At 37.5% G+C, this 19252-nt stretch overlaps 1 protein-coding gene across 2 annotated transcripts in view; it reads left to right on the top strand.

The window, feature by feature from the left end:
* Positions 1 to 4202: 4202 nt before the first annotated feature.
* Positions 4203 to 19252, top strand: part of LOC124788271 (DDB1- and CUL4-associated factor 10) — a 69850-nt gene continuing 54800 nt past the window's right edge. The window contains exons 1-3 of one of the 2 annotated variants that reach the window (XM_047255479.1): positions 4203 to 4220; positions 4457 to 4928; positions 5006 to 5119. In XM_047255479.1, coding sequence (XP_047111435.1) covers positions 4726 to 4928; positions 5006 to 5119 — 317 coding nt within the window. In that variant the 5' untranslated portion in view covers positions 4203 to 4220; positions 4457 to 4725. Of the gene's footprint in view, positions 4221 to 4379; positions 4929 to 5005; positions 5120 to 19252 lie in introns of those variants that run through there. The other variant, XM_047255480.1, reaches the window with a different exon arrangement.

The raw sequence follows: 19252 nt of genomic DNA, 5'->3' as shown, positions 1-19252 counted from the left end.
ATGCAGCTCTGAGTGGTTTCAAGTCAGAAACAGGTGCGACTGAGCAAATTTGCAAAGGCTGCTGAATTCAGTCTTTTACATATGTCCAGGACCTGAACTGACCAGCTTAGTTTCTTGTTAATAAGTAATCCCTGCAATTTGGAAGACTCAGTTCTCAATATTTTTTTGTCTCCAAATTTTATTTCAACATCTTCCTTTTTTATGTGGTGTATGAAACTGAACGAACTGAGTCTTGTTAACATCGAGAAACAGATCATTTGAAGTGAACCAATCTGAGCTTCTTTGAATATGGTGGTCACAGTGATCTCTAGACTGCAGTCTGGTATTTTGTCAGTCATAATGGCTGCATCATCTGCAAATGGAATGAAGTGTGTTTTGTGGCACATACAGCATGGCAGGTTATTGATACAAATTGAGAATGGTGAGGGTCCAAGCACTGGTGCTTTTGGTACTCCTCATTCCACTGTGCCTGTCAGGTGCCACTGCAAAATTATTCACCACTACACTATGACTTGTGATGCTCCCCTACTTTGCCATTTAAGCCATTGTGCTTAGCCAAATGCTCTACAAAGATCACAAAAGATTCCAACTAGTCACATTTTCTTATTGATTAATTTGATGAGTTTGTTAACAAATGAGAACATGGCTTTTTCATTTAAAATAACCTTTTGGAATCCAAACTGATTTTTATTATGGATGTTGTGTGTATTAACATGATACATAATCCTCACATACATAAACTTCTCCAGAGTTTTAGAAAGACTTGGTAGCAATGAAAATAACTGGTAATTGGAAGCCTCAGCTTTTTTTGCCTTTTTTGAAGAGTGGTTTGACAAGCATATTTGAGTCTATTAGGGACAGTACATTGATTTACAGATTCAGTAATGTGAGAAGGAGAACTTTAAGAATAAATTTATAGCAGTTCTTCAGCACTGAATTTGTGGCTGAGTTTGCCCCTCTTCTAACTATAACGTATTGTAGATCCCACGGGAAAAAAGTGCCCAGTTCTTGGAAAGAAACACAGGTCACACCCATCTACTAGAAGGGTAGTAGACGTAATCTACAAAACTACCATCCCATATGCTTGATACTGAACCTTAGAACATATTAGAAGCTCAAACATAATAAGGTAACATGAACAGAACGACCTCAGTGCCAACCAGCATGGATTCCACAATTATCAATCATGTGAATCCCAACTCTCACTTCTCTTACATGACATACTGGAAGCTTTGGATCAAGGCAGTCAGGAAGATGCAATATTTCTTGATTTTCAAAAAGTATTTGACTCAGTACCACACCTACGCTTACTGTCAAAAGTAAGATCATATGGGGTATCAAGTTAAATTTGTGATTGGATCGATGACCTTTTGGTAGAGAGGATGTAGCATGTTATCTTGGATGGAGAGTCATAATCAGAAGTAACTTAAAGTGTGCCCCAGGGAAGTGTGTTGGGGAGGGGGGGAGCTGCTGTTCATATTGTATAATAATGACCTTTTCAGACAATATTAATAGTAACCTCAGACTTTTTGCAGATGACACAGTTATCTATGATGAAGTGCTGTCTGAAAGCTGAATAAATATTCAGTTTGATCTCGATAAGATTTCAAAGTGGTGCAAAGAAAGGTAACATCTTTAAATGTTCAGAAAAGAAAAATGGAGCACTTCACAAAAAGAAAAACAAAATCATATTATACTATAATGTCAATATCAATGAATATAATATCAACTGGAATTGGCCAACTCATACAAAATAACTGGGCATATTACTTTGTAGGCATATGAAATGGAATGATCACATAGCCTCAGTTGTGAATAAAACAGGTGGTAGGTTTCGCTTTGTTGGTAGAATATCGGAGAAGTGTGATTAGTCTACAAAGGAGACTGCTCACAAATCACTGGTGCAACTGGTTATACAAGATTGCTCAAGTGTGCTGGACACGCACCAAATAGGAATATGAACTGTATACAGAGAAGGGCAGCACGAATGGTCACAGGTCTATGATCCATGGGAGAGTGTCACAGAGATACAGAAGGAACTGAACAGGAAAAATTTTGAAGACACACTTCAACTATACCGAGAAAGTCTATTAAAAAGATTTCAAGTACTGGCTTTAAATGATGACTCTAGGAATATATTACAATTGTTGAAGTATCATTCACAAGGGGATTTGAGGATAAGATTAGAATAATTACTGCATGCACAGAGGCATTCAAACAATCATTCTTCCTGTGCTCCATATGTGAATGGAATGAGAAGAAACCCTAATAACTGGTACAACGGGAAGTACCCTCTGCTATGCACCTCAAGGTGGTTTGCATAGTACAGATGTATATGAACTTTGATACATATATATTGTCCACATCAGTGGCATTTTGTTTTTCATTTGTCTTATCACTTTTTTAATCTCTTCTGTTGTGATATAAGGGTACATGCAACGGACTACTTTTGTTCTGCACTGACTTCTGGAGAAGACTCACGGCTTCAACTACAGATCTCTTATAACAAATCTGAACAGCTATTGTCCTGTCAAAAACGACTGCTGAAGATATTGGCAACCATTTTATCTTCATCTATTATGCTGTCATTATGTCACACTTCAGTACTGTTTGTATCCTCTGAATATTTGTCAGTCCCCTTCTTACCACCTTCAAAAATGTTTTTACTACATTATTTGAACTGTCAGTTTAAGATTTAATGTTTATGCTCTTGAATTTTTAATCACACTGATGCTACATCATAATCTGTAGTGTCCTCATATCCTATCACCATCCAGTAAGTCAACAATATGTCAGATTTAAAGTAACAGCACTGAGATGATCCGAAGTTATCTGCGTATCTTAGAATGACTTTCTATCTGAACTGACTTATACCGTAGGCTTGTTAAAAAGTCTTTAATCCAGTTCCAAACCTAGCTACTTGCGTAATACAAACATTTTCTTTAGTGAGTGTTGATATGATATTGAACCACTATTAAGAATTTAGAAACTTGTAGGCCTATGAGAGAAGTGGTCAGCAGGAGACCAAAGTGTAAGTTAATTAATGTAATCACAATATGTATCCATTGGAAATAAGGAGTGATGTTTCAGTACTGCACTTTGTAATGACAAGTATTACTACAGAAGAATATTTAGTATGGGCTTGTGAACCACAACGCTCTTGCGAAATTAACTTAGGAACGTTAACCAAGTGTGTCAGCGTAATAAAATAAAAAGCAGAATCAGTCGGTATGTAAGACGGTGTAAGTCTTTTTTTTTTTCCCCAAATGTGATACAGACGTTTGAGCTACTTTGCAGGTATTGTTCTGAGATAAGTGATATAAAAAAATATATATAAAAAAAACCTGTAAAATGAAGAATTCTTTTAAAATTTCCTATAATTGCAAAGCTGATCTAAATCACTACTGTGAAAACTCTTCTAATCCATAGAATTAATGACATAACATATTTACTCCTAAGTTCTAAAAGCAGATTGCTGGGAAATTCTTTCTGTGACGAAGTAATGAGTATCTTCCACAAAAAAAAGTAGGCCCCTATAGTTCTGAGTAGGCCAACTAGGGATTCGTAATTACAGCAACAGAAAAACTCCTATAGTTAAAGTAGGCTATCATCGTTACCGCAGGTGAGAGTCACAACTACTTTTATAAGTAGCTACTACAATATAATACGTTGCCACTACAATTCACACATCAGAACTATACAAATGACATACACGGGCCTGAAACAGAACACTGGAAGTCTTGTTAAAACATAAGTACAACAATACGCCAAAAGAGATTAGTCTTTTTAAAGTAACGCAGCTTAGGGCGATGCGTAATCTATCGCGTCGCAAAATGCTATTCCACCACGGTGTTTCTGCATGAAACGCTCGTAAATATGCGTATCATTTTGTTTATTTTTACAATCCATTAGTAACATGTAAATAAAGTCCACTAGCTCTGTTTCTTGCGGGTGTTTCTACTTTAGTGCCGAACACAAGCCACTTTCATGTCTGCAATAAAATAATACGCTCGTTAAGTGTACATCCGACATCATGTTACCTAATTAACAACCGATACTCGGTAGTAAACATAATACAATATTTCGACAGTATTCATTATTCGCAGATAGTATTTAATTGTGTTGTGTGGTCTCACGCTTCATATTGGATATAACCAAGCTCTGTGTATTATCCCAGGCATTTATCGCGCTTTCGAATGCTAATACGCTTCCACAACCATGTTTGTTGAAAATCATTGTAATAAGTTTATGTTTCTTCATTTATTGTATGTTTACAAACGGTAACGCTCGCCATTCGCCAAGATAAAGTGTTTCTCCGAACTTTCTACGCAGTGCAATTAAGTTTATCCAATCCGTTTTATGAATGACAGCTTCTCACATCTTTATTATCATCGTCGATTTAGTCGAATATTGAATGTTTGTGTGTTTTAATGCTTATAAGCTTTTTCGCTTTCAGGTGACAGTTGCAGTTATCGATACATTTGACCATATGTGATTCAAACAACTGGCTGTGGAAGATCTCTGACGCAAACATGGAGCGGAATTGTCAACATGTGTTATAGAGAGGAGACTAAATTAATGGTACCAACAAATTGTCTATAGTTCACTGTGCAAGTGTGGAGTCAAGACTTGACCTATTGACAGTCTGTGAATCCAGTAAGCAAATGTGCGTCCTGTAGGGAGAACGCTGTAGTGATAATAGTGAATTAGACAACAATTTCCAAAATGCCAAAAATTAAGGCAAGAGGCTTGCACAGTTCATGGTTACACCATAGGGAACTTGGTCATCGTTTCCCACTGGGACACAGTGACCGATTTTCGAAAGAACTGTACTCTTCTCTTATGCCTTGTAATGGCTGGGACCAAAGTGAACATCTGAGAAATGCTGTGCACGGTGGTGTTTTTAATTTGGAGTTTTCACCCGATAGGTAGGAGCAACTTATCGCTCGACGTAACTTCGTAGTAAAATACCATATTAAGTGAAACTAATTAGTTTACTTTGCAGCTCCCTACTCGTGGCAGCTTGTGAGAAGAAGAGCATTTTAATGTTTGATCCCTTGTGCAGAAAGTTAATACATGCAGTGGACAATGCACATCGTGACTGCGTCAACTGTGTCAGGTGAGACAGCCTTGCGTCTAGAATTTCGATCAAAATGTAGGCATTGAGTATCACTTTAAAATTTGCATGAATTTTGTTTTTATTGTCGAGTATCATGGAGCACATTAAGGTGCTAAATTGCAATACATGTAGTTCTGTTGTTGATTTTCTTTTAAATTAAAACTATCCACTATGTTATCCAAGAAGGAATGTAACAATATCACATTAAGTACTTCTGATTGTTACTTCCTGTTATTCTTTGTATGTTTCAGATAATTTTGTTACTCCACTCTCTCTGATTGCTAGAATCAGACATTCTTCTGTATATATGTGTTCATGACCTACTGTTGGTTTGAGCTGTAAGCTATATAATGTTTTGATGCAGGCTTTTCTTGTTTATAAACAAATTTCAGCATAGTATGTTTTCATTCCAGTTTTTTATCATTATGTTCTCAAGTAATTTATGAAGGTTTCATTTGCAATGAGCTTTGTCTGTAAGCCTTGTTGACATCAGTAAAATCAAATGATGGTTCAGAAGCATTATTCAGTTAGCTACCTGAGAGCACATTCCTTCATTACACAAAACATGTAAACTGTGTTGGATTACGTTATTCAGGATATTTTTCTGTAATTGTGGTACTTTTATGTGAAGATGCTATGAAATTTCATTTATGTACTTTCTTATTCTGTCGTCTTGTCATATCATTGGATGTAGTGTGTTTTTTGTGTAGATTGAGTATACAGTGTATTGCCAAACTCATTTCAAGGTATACAATCAGAAATTCTTCTCTTGAAGAGTTTTATTTTTTGAGGATCGCAACTTGACAGTGAGACGAGATGCATTGTTTTATTAGTTTGAAAGACATTATTTTGGTGAAAGATTCCTGGATATGACTTTATAAAGCAAAAACATACTCTGACAGGAATCATTGGTGTGTTTTGTACGCCACATATCTTTTACATTTTATAAATCGTAAGATGCATGGGAATGAGCTTTGTAGTGTACATTCCTAAAGGTAATGTTTATTGTGGGTACATGCATTATGTTACTGAAATTCTGGTACAATCAAATAAGTTATTTTGTATCAGCATAAAATTACTTTGTCTGGAAATGTAGTTAAAACATTGTACCACATAGTTTCTAAATTTGCTGTATTCATTGATTGTCTCATAAATCAACCCGAAGATCTCTTAATCGCATTGACATATTTTGTATCATATGCACAAGAACTGTATGATCATGATGTAAGGGGTGAATAAAATTGAACAGAATTGAATGAAATGACATTAGATCAAAAGTGTGAAACTTGTATGACTACTGCTAAGGAAGCTACTGTAACATGACCTCATAACATGTAAGCCTGTTTTTAGGCATACATATGACTAAACCGGTTGTTCACCATTTAATGTAGTAATATAAGTTAGTTTGTAATGGCCCGCCACCTTAAGAACGTGACATAAAAGGCTGGTTCGTCGATTTTCCCCATTCATTAGTAATAGTAATGTTGGTAGTAGTGTATGTAATTATTCATCCAAGATCATCTAATAACAATGTAAGAATGTTCATGGTAATACAATTAAAATTAGTTGCTCAAAAGATGCAAACACATAGAATGTAGAAATATAGTATATGAGGATAGGGAAGGTGTAGTTTATTTGTCCATAGACAAGTCACATTAATACTGTTTTAAACAAAATGTATACAGTTTGTGGAAATACGGAAGCGTCCGATCCCACCCGTCTGCTTTGACCCATGACGTCACAAATATGGCGGAAACAAACAAAAACAAACACACACACTTTCCACAAGAAGCCTAATGACACTAACGGGACAAGCGAGGGAAATGGGGTGTTTTGGGTGGGGGGCAAACTAAATATAAACAAATTTAGACCCCTTGCGTAGCTACAACGTGTAAGTGAAGACGACCATGCATGAATACCCACCCACCTCCTCAGGGGTCGTAACCCCTGCAACCCATAGAAGATAAAGATGCTTCAGTAGCTGATTAGTGTTTTTTGTCTTTTAAAAAAAAAAAAAAACTCACGGCATAGAACGAACAGATCAGAAAGATAAATATAATAAACTAAAACAGAAATTCGAGGAAACAGATAATTAAAATAAGTAATAAGTGTTTCTAAATTTAAAAAAAAAAAAAAAAAAAAAAAAAACCCCTCACGAGATAGAACGAACAGATCAGAAAAGTAAATAAAATAAGATAAAACAGAACTGGAGACAGCCACACTCAAACCAAACTCCGCGCCGTCATGACGTCACACACGACAACACCCTTACGTCACGGGTCAAAGCCGACACGTGGGATCGGACGCTTCTGTCTTACAAATTATCTGCAGGTATGGGAAAACAAGGGGATATATAAACTGTTTTCAAGTACTAAAATGCTTATTTTTACACAGATAACTACTTAACAACCAATATTAATAACACTGTCATAGACATAAGCAAAGCAGTCATATACAAAAAAGTCACAAAGGTCTGCCACACTGAAGACACTTTCAGAAGCAGTTTTATATGAAATGTAAACGCCGATTTTTTTAAATGTGATTTGCACTAATCCATGCTTCGAAGGAAGTTGATGTGAAGAGGGGAGAGGAGAGAATCACAGAAATTTTCTCATATGCCAGCAAAAACCTACAATAAGTAGTTGCTTGGTTTGAATGATGTACTGCTTAATTTTATTTTGGAAGGTTAATGTCTAATTTCTATATAATCTTTAGTACTGTTTGGCTAAAATTATCATAACATTTTCATTTATTTTCGAGTAGCGATCTGTTTTTTATGATCTTACGGTGTTGTTTGTGTAAAAGAGTATTTATTGGGAAACTTTCAGTTAGATGAAAGTATACGGTAATCATTCATAAATGTTGTATTGGTATGTTATGTTCTTGGTCAGCAAAATAGGACAATTTAATTTCGAATGCATTATTGTTTCAGAGTACTGTCCATATTATTATTTTAACAGTTTAATGTCCAGGTTGGAGCAACAACAGTTATGAAAAGGGTAGATTGCTACTCACCTTAAAGATGACATGTTGAGTTGCAGACAGATACAACAAAAAGGCTGTTACGCACCTAAGCTTTCAGTCAAAGCCTTCTTCAGAAAAGAAGGGAAAACACATACATTCACACAAGTGGGCACTCCTCATAACTGGTCACTCAAGCTGTCCTTTCTATTATGAAGATGGCTTTGGCTGAAACCTTAGTGTGTGAGACAGTCTCTTCATTGTGCATGTCTGCAACTCATTTTCATGATCAGTAGCAATATATCCATTTCATAACTGTTAATATTATATAACTTGTCTTCATGTATCAGTCCGTTTTTCAACTATGGACTCATAACGTCAACTTCACACATTAGGCCTATATAATTACTAACTTTTTGTATTAGGTCAAGAAATCATCCAAAAATTTCCATTTTATTCATCTAACATTTTCTGTTACCATTTTTTGTATACCTACACTCCGTTTCACTTGCTAGAAATATGAAAATACTTTCTGTTAAACTGGGAATATTGTTTGAACTTCTCGTTATAAGATTTGTATTATCCATTAGTTTGTGTAATACCTCAGCACATTGCTAATTAAAAATATTACTAACTTCATATGAATCCCTCTATTCCTTTCCTCCCTTTGGCAGTGTTATTTTACTGCAATCTGCCCTCTTTATTTATTCAACAAAGATCTGACAATGATACTGGATTCATTGTGGTAATAAAATGGAAATAAATAGCTCAAAAATACACATACATACACAGAGTATATAATTTTCATTTATGAGGATAGGGCAGGTGGTCAGCTATGGTTTTGATGAAGAAACCATCCTGGCATTTACTTGAAATAATTTAGAAAAATAATGGAAAACCTAAGTCAAGATTGCCAGATAGATGCAAACTTCGCATTCCCGAATATTATGTCATTGTCTTATCAAGTCCACTTTCACAGTCGGTTTGTCCCTATTCTACAATGTTCTTTGATTCACACACAATTTGCTCCAGATAACTTATAATAATTCTTAATTTTGCTCTTCCTTGCTGCATAAACTAAGACACCTGCTGGTGACTTCTGGACAATGAACACACTGCTATGCCCTTAGAACTAACTCAGCTTGCTTGGAAAACTGACTCCTGGCTCATATGCATGCAATTGTACCCCGTGTACATCTTAATGGCCTCTCCTAGGTCCAGCTAAAAAAAAACTGATGACTGAGGTGATTTCCGTGGGAAATTTGTTGTAAGATTTTATTCCCTAATAGAAAATGATGTTTTGAATTTTTTGTTTTTCCTTGATATATGTAAGTCCAAACTGGCTTTTGTTCCATGGTTTGTGTAGAACTGTTAGCGAAGGTAGTAATGTTTTTTTTTCTCCATATATGCGCAACAGATGGTTGATATACTCGCAGGGTCCAATAAGGATATCCAAGTTTTTAAACAGTTCCTTAGAATGAGCCTGCCTAGCACTTGTAGCATAAAAATTGTCGTGTTTTGTGTCTTTCAATCGCCAGAAAATTATCCTTTATCGAAGAGCTGAGTGTGTCGTCACAAAACACTGGCAGTTACAAACTGATAATAGAATCCTAAGAGCAAAACATGCAGATGACTTTTTTCCCCAGTATCTTTGTGTGTTCATTCCAAGTTAATTGAGAAGCAATATTCACCCTTAAAAACTTTGTGTTTGTTACACAATCTGTAGAATTCTCATCTACGTTTGATGTGACAGAATTATTTTCCCTATTCATGCTGAAGTACATACTGTTTTTTTTTTTTGTTTTTAAATATTCACCGCTGATTTATTACACAGTGCCCAGCTGTAAACATTGTTGAGAGCTTTATTTGCTTTAGCTGATAGGAGATAAGGTGTTTTATCAGTGACTATGATGTTGCTACCATCAGCAAAGAGAATTTTTTTCCATGTCTTATACCCTCTGGGAGGTCATTGATATGTGTTAACACTTTAACTATTGGCAACATACATATCTGCCCACAGTTGTCATGGCTTCAGTGCCAACAGCACATGCGTGCGACAGAAGCTAAGCAAGCCTGGAGTGCTAATGTTGTATATATATGTTTCGAGATTTCTCGTAAGTGTATGCTATAAAGCACACACTATATGTTGACTACTGGTACAGAAGTCCATCTCTGTTCAGCTATTTGCAGTAAGGAACAAAAATTACAATGGGTACAGTTTGCATGCACAGTGAAGGTATGCCAGAACTTGAAGCCAAACTGTAGTGAGATGGAATTTGGGTTAATAAACATTACAATGGTTTTGAAGTGGCGTGACAGGAGAGATGTATGTATGTTGATGACATATGTAAAGCTGCAATGAAATCAGCTATGAAAGTGGACTTCCAAACTAACACTGAAAAATTTAATCTGAAATGTGTGTTTGATTACAGCAAGTGTGCAGTGGGCAAAGATGTCAACAGAATGTGTTCGCAAAACACTGAAATGGTACAAAATACTGTTTTTTCACTCCTTAGATATGTGTGTGTTAAATTCCCACATTATTTACAAGGTTCATGCCAAAAAGAATTCTTCACTCACCGAATTTCACCTCGGCCTAATTTGAGATTTTGCAGACATATCACCAAGAAAGGAAAGCATCAGGAGGTTGTTGATCAGTGGAAGAAAATCCATTGTGGCTCTGAGCAAGGCACTTTCCAAGTACTGTTAAATCATAAGTAAAATAACACGTACTTGTGAGGAGACTACTCAGTTGCATTACTGCTGTAAACAGTGTGATGCAAAACTTTGTGTAATGCCTTGTTTCGAAATGATCACACAAAAAAATTCTGAAATGTGATTCTTTGTAATGTTATCTGGTTTTGGGAACTTCAACAGCTAAAATTTATTTTAGGATCTTATTAGAGATAATAAATACAGAAGACCCTGTGGTGATGAAGATGCAGCACAGCAAATGCTGTAGTGCTCAGCACCATATTGTGCCCAGCATTGTCCATTGCATTACCCTGAGGAATACCTATGTTTATGTGCTTGTCTGACAGCTGTTTTAGTAAAAGTACCTTTCGCACCCCGATTTTCGGGTAAGATTGTAACTATTCATTTGGAATCCTTCCTACACTTAGTGCTTCTAGCTTATCTTGTATTTTATTTTCAACTAGCTTATATTGTATTTTATTTTCAACAGTGTCAAAAGTCTTGAATGAGTTCTAAGAACATGCATGTAACGCAGACATCTGTGTCAAGACCTTGGAGTAGCACTTTAGTGAAGTCTCTAATGGCCGGTACTGTACTTGTCCCTCTTCGGTAACCAAACTGTAATTTGTTAGAAAGGTTGCATTTATTCATGTAACTCATTATTTTTTGTTGCGTGATGGATTCAGTTACTTTTAAAGAACACATACAGTAGTAGAGTTGCCTGCTATTTTTAATACCCTTCTTTAACGAGGGCACAACACATGCAAGTATTAGATGCTCTGGAGAAATGTCAGCTGAAGGACTTATTTATTATGTTTGTCAATGGGGCTTCTAGGCCGAACAGAAACTGGAACATCATCTGTGCTTGCTTACTTCTTATTTTTATCTTCCTGACTTCAAGCTCTGATATGGAAAAGACCACTATTGTTCTTGCTGTGTAAGTCAGTGTGAGTGCTACATGTATTTTAGGAAGATTTTGTTGGAACTTCTCCACAATACCAGAAATAATAATTTACAAAATTTCCCAATTTCTGGGGATTTTCTGCTATTCTACGACTATCTTTGATTTATAATGTATTGTACTTGTTTGTCTTTTCTGTTTCATGTTTCATGACATCCCATACTACTTTGCTTTTAGTTTCTGCCATATTGTTTTGTCATGGAGTGAGTGTGTGTGTGTGTGTGTGTGTGTGTGTGTGTGTGTGTGTGTGTGTGTTTTTTTTTTTTGCAAGTAATACCATCCTGTACAGTTTTTATACCTATGATACTAATTTAGAAACTGAATTATTGTAGTGGTTTTGTAAAGAACTGAGAAATTTGAATTTCTTGGAGGACTTCCGAATACCCACAATCATCTATATATTCTCATTAGCTGCTGCTGATGTTGTGGCTACTTTTGGAAATGTCTAATAATAATAATAATAATAATAATAATAATAAAACAATAATAGTTTAAACAGAATGCAGAATTTAGAGAACTTAGCATTTACATTGTTTCCCAGATACGCTTCATTCAAGGTTTGCTTTGCTAATGCCCTATGAAAGTATGTACTTCTAAGAAGATCCTTGTAGAAGACTGCTGTTTTGTGGGTTTTACCAAACCTGTATTTAACTGTATTATTTGACAGTAGTGATTAGAAAGGCCAAGATTTCTTATAAATACTTTGCAACATTTGGAGTCAGTGTCTGTAAGTACTTGGTCCAAGACTGATGGTGAAATTTTTGATATCCATGCAGCAGTTAGCAAAAGTGCTTAAAATGTTTAGGAAGTTATTAATTTCACCTTCAACCCCTGTGTTAATATTCATGTCTCAACTCATTATGATGATAGTTTTGGGGCGTCTCAAAGGACTTCAGATAATTTGTTGAAGAAAGTGTCCATTTATTTGGAATTTGAACCTTCCCTGTTGTCATTTCTGTGGCACCACATGGCCTTAGAGGTATTATTTGAAGTTGTGACTTCATTTTGGTAAAAGCAATCTTCAGCGCTATGTGGATAACATGAGATTCATTAATCTGGTAATATTCATATCTCGTTTTAAGTTCTTCCCTTGCTGTGAAAACAGTCCCTGCAGTCCATTTCTTATAATGATTCCTAATTGTTTGCCTGTGTGAAACAGGGATGGCTGTATTTTTGTAGTATCATAGAGTTGAATATTTTTACATTTGTCCTCTTCATTTTTAGCAGAAGGGAATTATTTGATAGCACACACTTTAGCCTTTCCCAGTTGGGCAGCTTACCTGCTGGTGAATCTTCCAGATTGTATGATTTTGGTCCATGATACGTTTTCATTTCTGACATCTCTTCCAGAGTTGCATTAGAGATCTTCAGAGATGCTCATGGTTTGTCTAAGTTGTAGGGGCTCTCCAGGAGCATTTCTAAATGTGTCCAGCTCACAACGAGAGGTGTTTGTGAGAAAAAAAAAATTGATTTTCATGTCATGCTCTATAGCTTTAAAAAAAGTAATGTGGTACAGATTGGTTGTGTTGCATAACAGTTAAGGTTGTGGGTTTGGATCTCTACAGGTGCTATTGGTGCTATCAACTTTTTAATTTTTAAATCTTCATTGAAATGACTTTGATCATTATTTTTGTTCAGTTAAGGTTTTTTTTTTTTTTTTTAATTCCCTTGTCACATAATTTTATCACTGTATTATTTTCTTCAATGGCGTTCACTTTTTTCCTTCTTGACATTTTTTCCACTCTGAATCTTTGTGTATATGAATTTAATTATCAAAGGTGAGGTGACTTACCGAACAAAAGCGCTGGCAGGTCGATAGACACACAAACAAACACAGACATACACACAAAATTCAAGCTTTCGCAACAAACTGTTGCCTCATCAGGAAAGAGGGAAGGAGAGGGGAAGACGAAAGGAAGTGGGTTTTAAGGGAGAGGGTAAGGAGTCATTCCAATCCCGGGAGCGGAAAGACTTACCTTAGGGGGAAAAAAGGACAGGTATACACTCGCACACACGCACATATCCATCCACACATACAGACACAAGCAGACATATTTAAAGTCTTTAAATATGTCTGCTTGTGTCTGTATGTGTGGATGGATATGTGCGTGTGTGCGAGTGTATACCTGTCCTTTTTTCCCCCTAAGGTAAGTCTTTCCGCTCCCGGGATTGGAATGACTCCTTACCCTCTCCCTTAAAACCCACTTCCTTTCGTCTTCCCCTCTCCTTCCCTCTTTCCTGATGAGGCAACGGTTTGTTGCGAAAGCTTGAATTTTGTGTGTATGTCTGTGTTTGTTTGTGTGTCTATCGACCTGCCAGCGCTTTTGTTCGGTAAGTCACCTCATCTTTGTTTTTTATATATAATTTTTCCCACGTGGAATGTTTCCTTCCATTATATTGAATTTAATTATCTTTATTTATGTCATAATATTTAAACATGTGATAATACCAATCTATTACTTTGGGAGCAAAAGATGAAAAAAGTCTATTTATGTATATTGACTGCGCAGTGTTGTCAAACATGTATTTTTCATTACAAGATGTACATATTTTTTGGATTGTAATTGCCATACAAACATTTAAAACATAAATTCTTATTACATGTGGACAAAGTAATGCAGATGAAGATTTAAGTGAAAGAATGTGTTATAAGTAAAATTAAATTCAAGCAAAATGGGGAGGAGAAATAATGAATGCAATAACATGGACAAAAATATAATATTATAAATATTATTAAAATCACACGAATAAAGCTTCCAAGTGGAAGAAGACTGATAGGAAGAAAAATGAGAGCAAATGAAAAAGTTAATACAGTGATTAAAATGATGTGATGGACGATAGAAATAAAAAGTTACATTTAAACTAATTAACTGAATCAACATTATGATCCACAACTTATAAAGATTTAAAAATAAAAAATAAAATAAATATAAAATATTTGAAAGGAACTTAGGCAATACAAACCCACAGCTTTGGTATATGAGGACTGCACCTTAATCGTTATACAATGCTACCAAACTGTAGAACATTACTTTTTTAAAGCTGTAGAGCTTCATGTGAAATACCAATATTTTTTTGTTGATTACTTGTAAGTGAGGGCCCACCAGGGTGAATGGTTGCAGAGTGTTGTACGTCAGACCTTAACCATCATCATCGTATAGCTGGTTTCAAAAAGTTGATCCCACCTCTGGGGACCTTTCCTTGTTAGATCTGTGTAAAATGTCATGAATAACCATACAACTCAGAAGATTCACCAGTAACTAATTCTTTAATAACTGCCATTGAGAGGACTTAAAGTTCTTCTAAAACAACTAGTTGTCTGAGAGTCAGGTGACTGGACCCCCTTAAAATTTTTTTGTCGCAATGTTGTACTGACCATAGAATACTTGGTTTCATCTTGTAGTCAGCATTTATTGCCACTACCCAACCCTCATGTTCAGGTGTGTGTGTGTGTGTGTGTGTGTGTGTGTGTGTGTGTAAAGGCTTATTTCATTTTCTCTTAGTTCATGTTTAGTAGTCTGTAGCCATTCAAGTCTCATGTTCCATAAATACCTGAAGGTATGTCGAATGATGAAAGCTGCACATTAAGTTAGAAGCAGGCATATTTTTGTGAATTACCAACAACAAAATATGACGAATGGAAGGTTACTTGGAAAGAAGTCGGCATTCTTCCTCCCACACAAATCACTCGCTGTTTTGATATGATGGATCTTACTAAGCATTTGTCTTGTATTGATTTCTGAGATCACTCTCAGGTGTCTCTATAGTAGAAAAGTTAAAATGCATTTAGTATTACCATTAGTGTTAAAACTGGACATTCAAGAATAAAAGTTGTATGTATTTGAATGTAGATGGACGTTTCGTGGATTGCCTTCCCAGTCATTCATTTTCATTCTTTTATAGACACACACAGTGTCCTGTAAATTCCATAATGAAAGCGAGCATTCAGCAATGTGGAATGGGACAAAATATACGTTACACCTCGAGTGACTGCTTCCGTTCTTATTTTGGTGGGCATGCAGTGTACTTTGAACTCCATATCTATCTACCACATATTGAGCACTTCAATGGAGCCATGTTTAAGTACTATCTCATTTATTCGCATTTTTTTATTATTTAAAGTTGTGTAATTGACAACATTTGCTACAGATGGGTTGCTTCTAGTGGAATTGTGTGTGGGGTCCTTAATATATAAAAGTATGCTGACTTTGATATAAGCATTTTTCTTTTATTTTGTAAATTAAATGGATGTTTGTGTTAAGACTCACTATTTATAACTTGATTGTAATAAATGGAAGTGTTATCATGATTTGTTTTGTTTCGGTTTTATTGACAATGCAGATTTTCGTCCATGTACTCTGTTCGTCTCTTCCTAGGAAAGACATGTCACTTTTAAGCTTAGGAAAGACACACAATTTTTTAAGCTAACTATTACTTCTACCCCCCCCCCCCCTCCCCCCCCGCCAGGTAAGGATTAATTTGCCGAGTAAAGCTCTGCGTCCCTGGGGTTCCTGAGCTGGGGACTGGTAAGTGTCGTCAGTCCTCTGTCACTGTAAGCTCTGAGCATTCTTCAGCAACCACCATGTGTCACAGTGGTGCAACATTGTGTATCTCAGGGAATGGGGATCTTGGCTTCATTGCCTGGATAGCGAGGATGGAATAAACCTTTCTAAAAAAAAACATGTCAATCTCAAGGTGTGCTGCGTGCTGGTGAGATGCATGGCTGTTAAGGGTGAACAGTCATTAGCAGACAATCTGTGGGGAACTTGCTGCATGTCAGTTGTGTAAGGCTTATTCAGGCATGCAGGGCTCTGTCCGAGTGGACCGTTATTTCCCTAGCTGCTCGTTAGACCAAAATGGATCCTCCGAAATTTTCTTTTCCTCCTCCCAGCATAAAGGGTGGACTGCTGGTGGGTACTGACACCCAATCAAGTAAGAGGGCTCATATAGCCAGTCCTCCTGACTCAGGAGTGAAATCTAAGTGTTTCATGTCTAGTAACAGGACACATGCTGGCAGTGAGAGTGTTCGCTTTAATCATCAAGAGGAAAGAGAGCAGCTTCATGAAAGTTTCTCCTTCTTATATTCAATGAGGGTTGGAAGGCATTGCTGACAATTTAAAATCTGGGCACTGGTGGCAGAAACTGCTAGTTCCCAACAAGTAAAGAACCTACGAAATGCGCAGTACCTGGGGGAATATGCCATTGAAATAGCTGCACACCAGCTTGAGTTGTAGCAAGATGATGTGATGTGCAGGAATCTGGTGGACATTTCCAGTGAGGAACTTTTAAGATGAGTGGACTCCAGAAGGAGTAACTGACGTGCAAAATATCATGAGGAGGGTGGACAGGGATCTTTATCCTGATGTTTAATAGCAAGAAACTTCCTGAGCATGTAGGCAGGTTTCCTTTGCCTAAGCGTGTGCCCTTATGTACCCAACCCAATGCGGTGTTTCAGATGCCAGCACTTTGGGCATACTACTATTGGGTGTCATGTAGAAGCTACTTGTGGCAAATGCGTTAAGGCAGCCCACAACAGTGTCTCTTGTTCCTCTCCACTGAAGTGTGTAAATTGCTCTGGAGCTCACCCTGTGTGGAGTCAAGTCTGCAGCATGTATCTGGAAGCACGGAAAATACAAACAGCTTAAAACTGAAATGCATCCCATATGATAAGGGCAAAAAAATGTATAAAGCCATGCTGCCCCCAGCTTTTGCTGCCTCCTTCACTTCAGTTGTTAAAGAGTCAGTGCCGAACGCTGAGGCTGCTACACGAATGAAAGTTGCTAGTATCAGCACTAGTATCTATGTTTGTCCATGATCTTGTGCTGCTGCAGTTATTTCTAAGCCTGTCCTTCTCCCCCAGAACTTCAGAAAAAGCCGTGGTTGCTAATATTGTGAAGCTCCCTGCCCCTCCAAAAGTTCCATCTGGTATGCTGTCTGATGCTACCACAACCACAGCCACTGTTATGGCTGCAAACTCTATGCAGGGGAAAAAATCAAAGGCAAAATGTCCACCACAGTTGGAATTGGGCAGTAAATAGCCTGATGATGTTCAGTCAACCTCTCTCATATGTCTGTTGATTCTTCTTTAGAGACTAGCAACCTGGATGTTGAACTGAGACAGTCATCTTGCCTCAAGAGAGACCCTCTGCCCATTGTGGGCTCCCCTCCACAGCAGGAAGTCAGGATGAAAGTGCTACCCCTGTGATAGTTGGTTTTCATCCTCCAGTGGAATATTAATGGGTTCAGGACACGTGGAAGAACTGAAGCTCCTGGCACGGGTATGCCCCCTTTGCATGTTTTTGCAGGTGTGTCCTCTTTGCAAATTTTTGTTTGCAGGGAATACATTTTAAGGCATCTGTCCTATGGGGCAGTACACTCCATCGTAGGATGACCTGACTGGGGAAAGGGCCAAGGGAGGAGTTACTGTGTTTGCTAACAATGTGCACCACTCCTCTGCTCTATCTCTGGCTACTGACCTGCAAGCAGTTGCAGTTGAAATTCATGCACATTGGAGGTTTACAATTTGCTCGCTGTAATTACCTCCCCTAGATACAGTAGAGTCTGAGGCTTTCACAGATCTTATGGAACAAATCCCTCAACCATTTCCCCTTCTAGAGACTTCAATGCTCATCATGTCCTTTGAGGCTTGACCTCTAATTGCCCTCAGGGTCGAGGTTTGGAGAGCCTCCTGACATTTGAAGAGCTGTGCATCCTAAACACTGGTTCTCCCACTCATTTCCGTGCTTCTACTGGGTCATTCTTGGCCGTCGACCCATCTCTCTGCTCCGCAGCCCTTGCCGACTCTGTTCACTGGGAGGTCATTGACGACCTTCATTCCAGTGACCACTTCCCAATCTGCATTCACCTACTGAATGGAGGATTGCTTCATCAGAACCCACCAAAATGGATGGTCAGCAGGGCTAACTGGACGCTGTTCAGCCACCTGGCTGTGTTTGAACTTCGCAACAGTGTCACATGAGAGTTCCATCGTGCCGTTGACTTAACCATCCCAAAGTCCTCAGGTCATCTTAAGAGGAGACCTGTACTTCAGCAACCCAGTGCAGGTGTGCGGCTGTTTGACAATTTAAGTGCTGCCCTACAGCAGACCACCTCAGAGCCAAGGCTTGACGTGTAATTAAGGAGAGTAAGAAAAGGTCATCGTGGACCTTCTTAAACTCCATAAACTATTCCACTTGTTCTACACATGTATGGGAAGCCATCCGGAGGATTTCTGGTAAACAGTCATTTACCAATAAAAGCAATTCTGAAACAAGGGTTTCACCAAACAAAACCTGGAGATATTGCTTAGATGCTGGCAGAGCTAAATATGTTCTTCCAGTACTAAATATCTTGTCTGTTCCAATTCTCTGAGTGCCCTTCACTCTCTACAATGTTCGTGAATCTCTACAATGTTCGTGCCCCTCAGATAAAGTAGTCCAAACTATCCAGGATGCCCTCCTCCAACAAGACAACTAGGGGAGGAGGTGTCTTTCTGCTGGGTACCAGGGCACATGGGT

Source organism: Schistocerca piceifrons, chromosome 3 (assembly GCF_021461385.2).
Source record: "Schistocerca piceifrons isolate TAMUIC-IGC-003096 chromosome 3, iqSchPice1.1, whole genome shotgun sequence".
NCBI lineage: Eukaryota > Metazoa > Arthropoda > Insecta > Orthoptera > Acrididae > Schistocerca > Schistocerca piceifrons.
The sequence above is the reverse complement of the archived record's forward strand: the minus strand, read 5'-3'. Positions and strand labels throughout refer to the sequence as shown.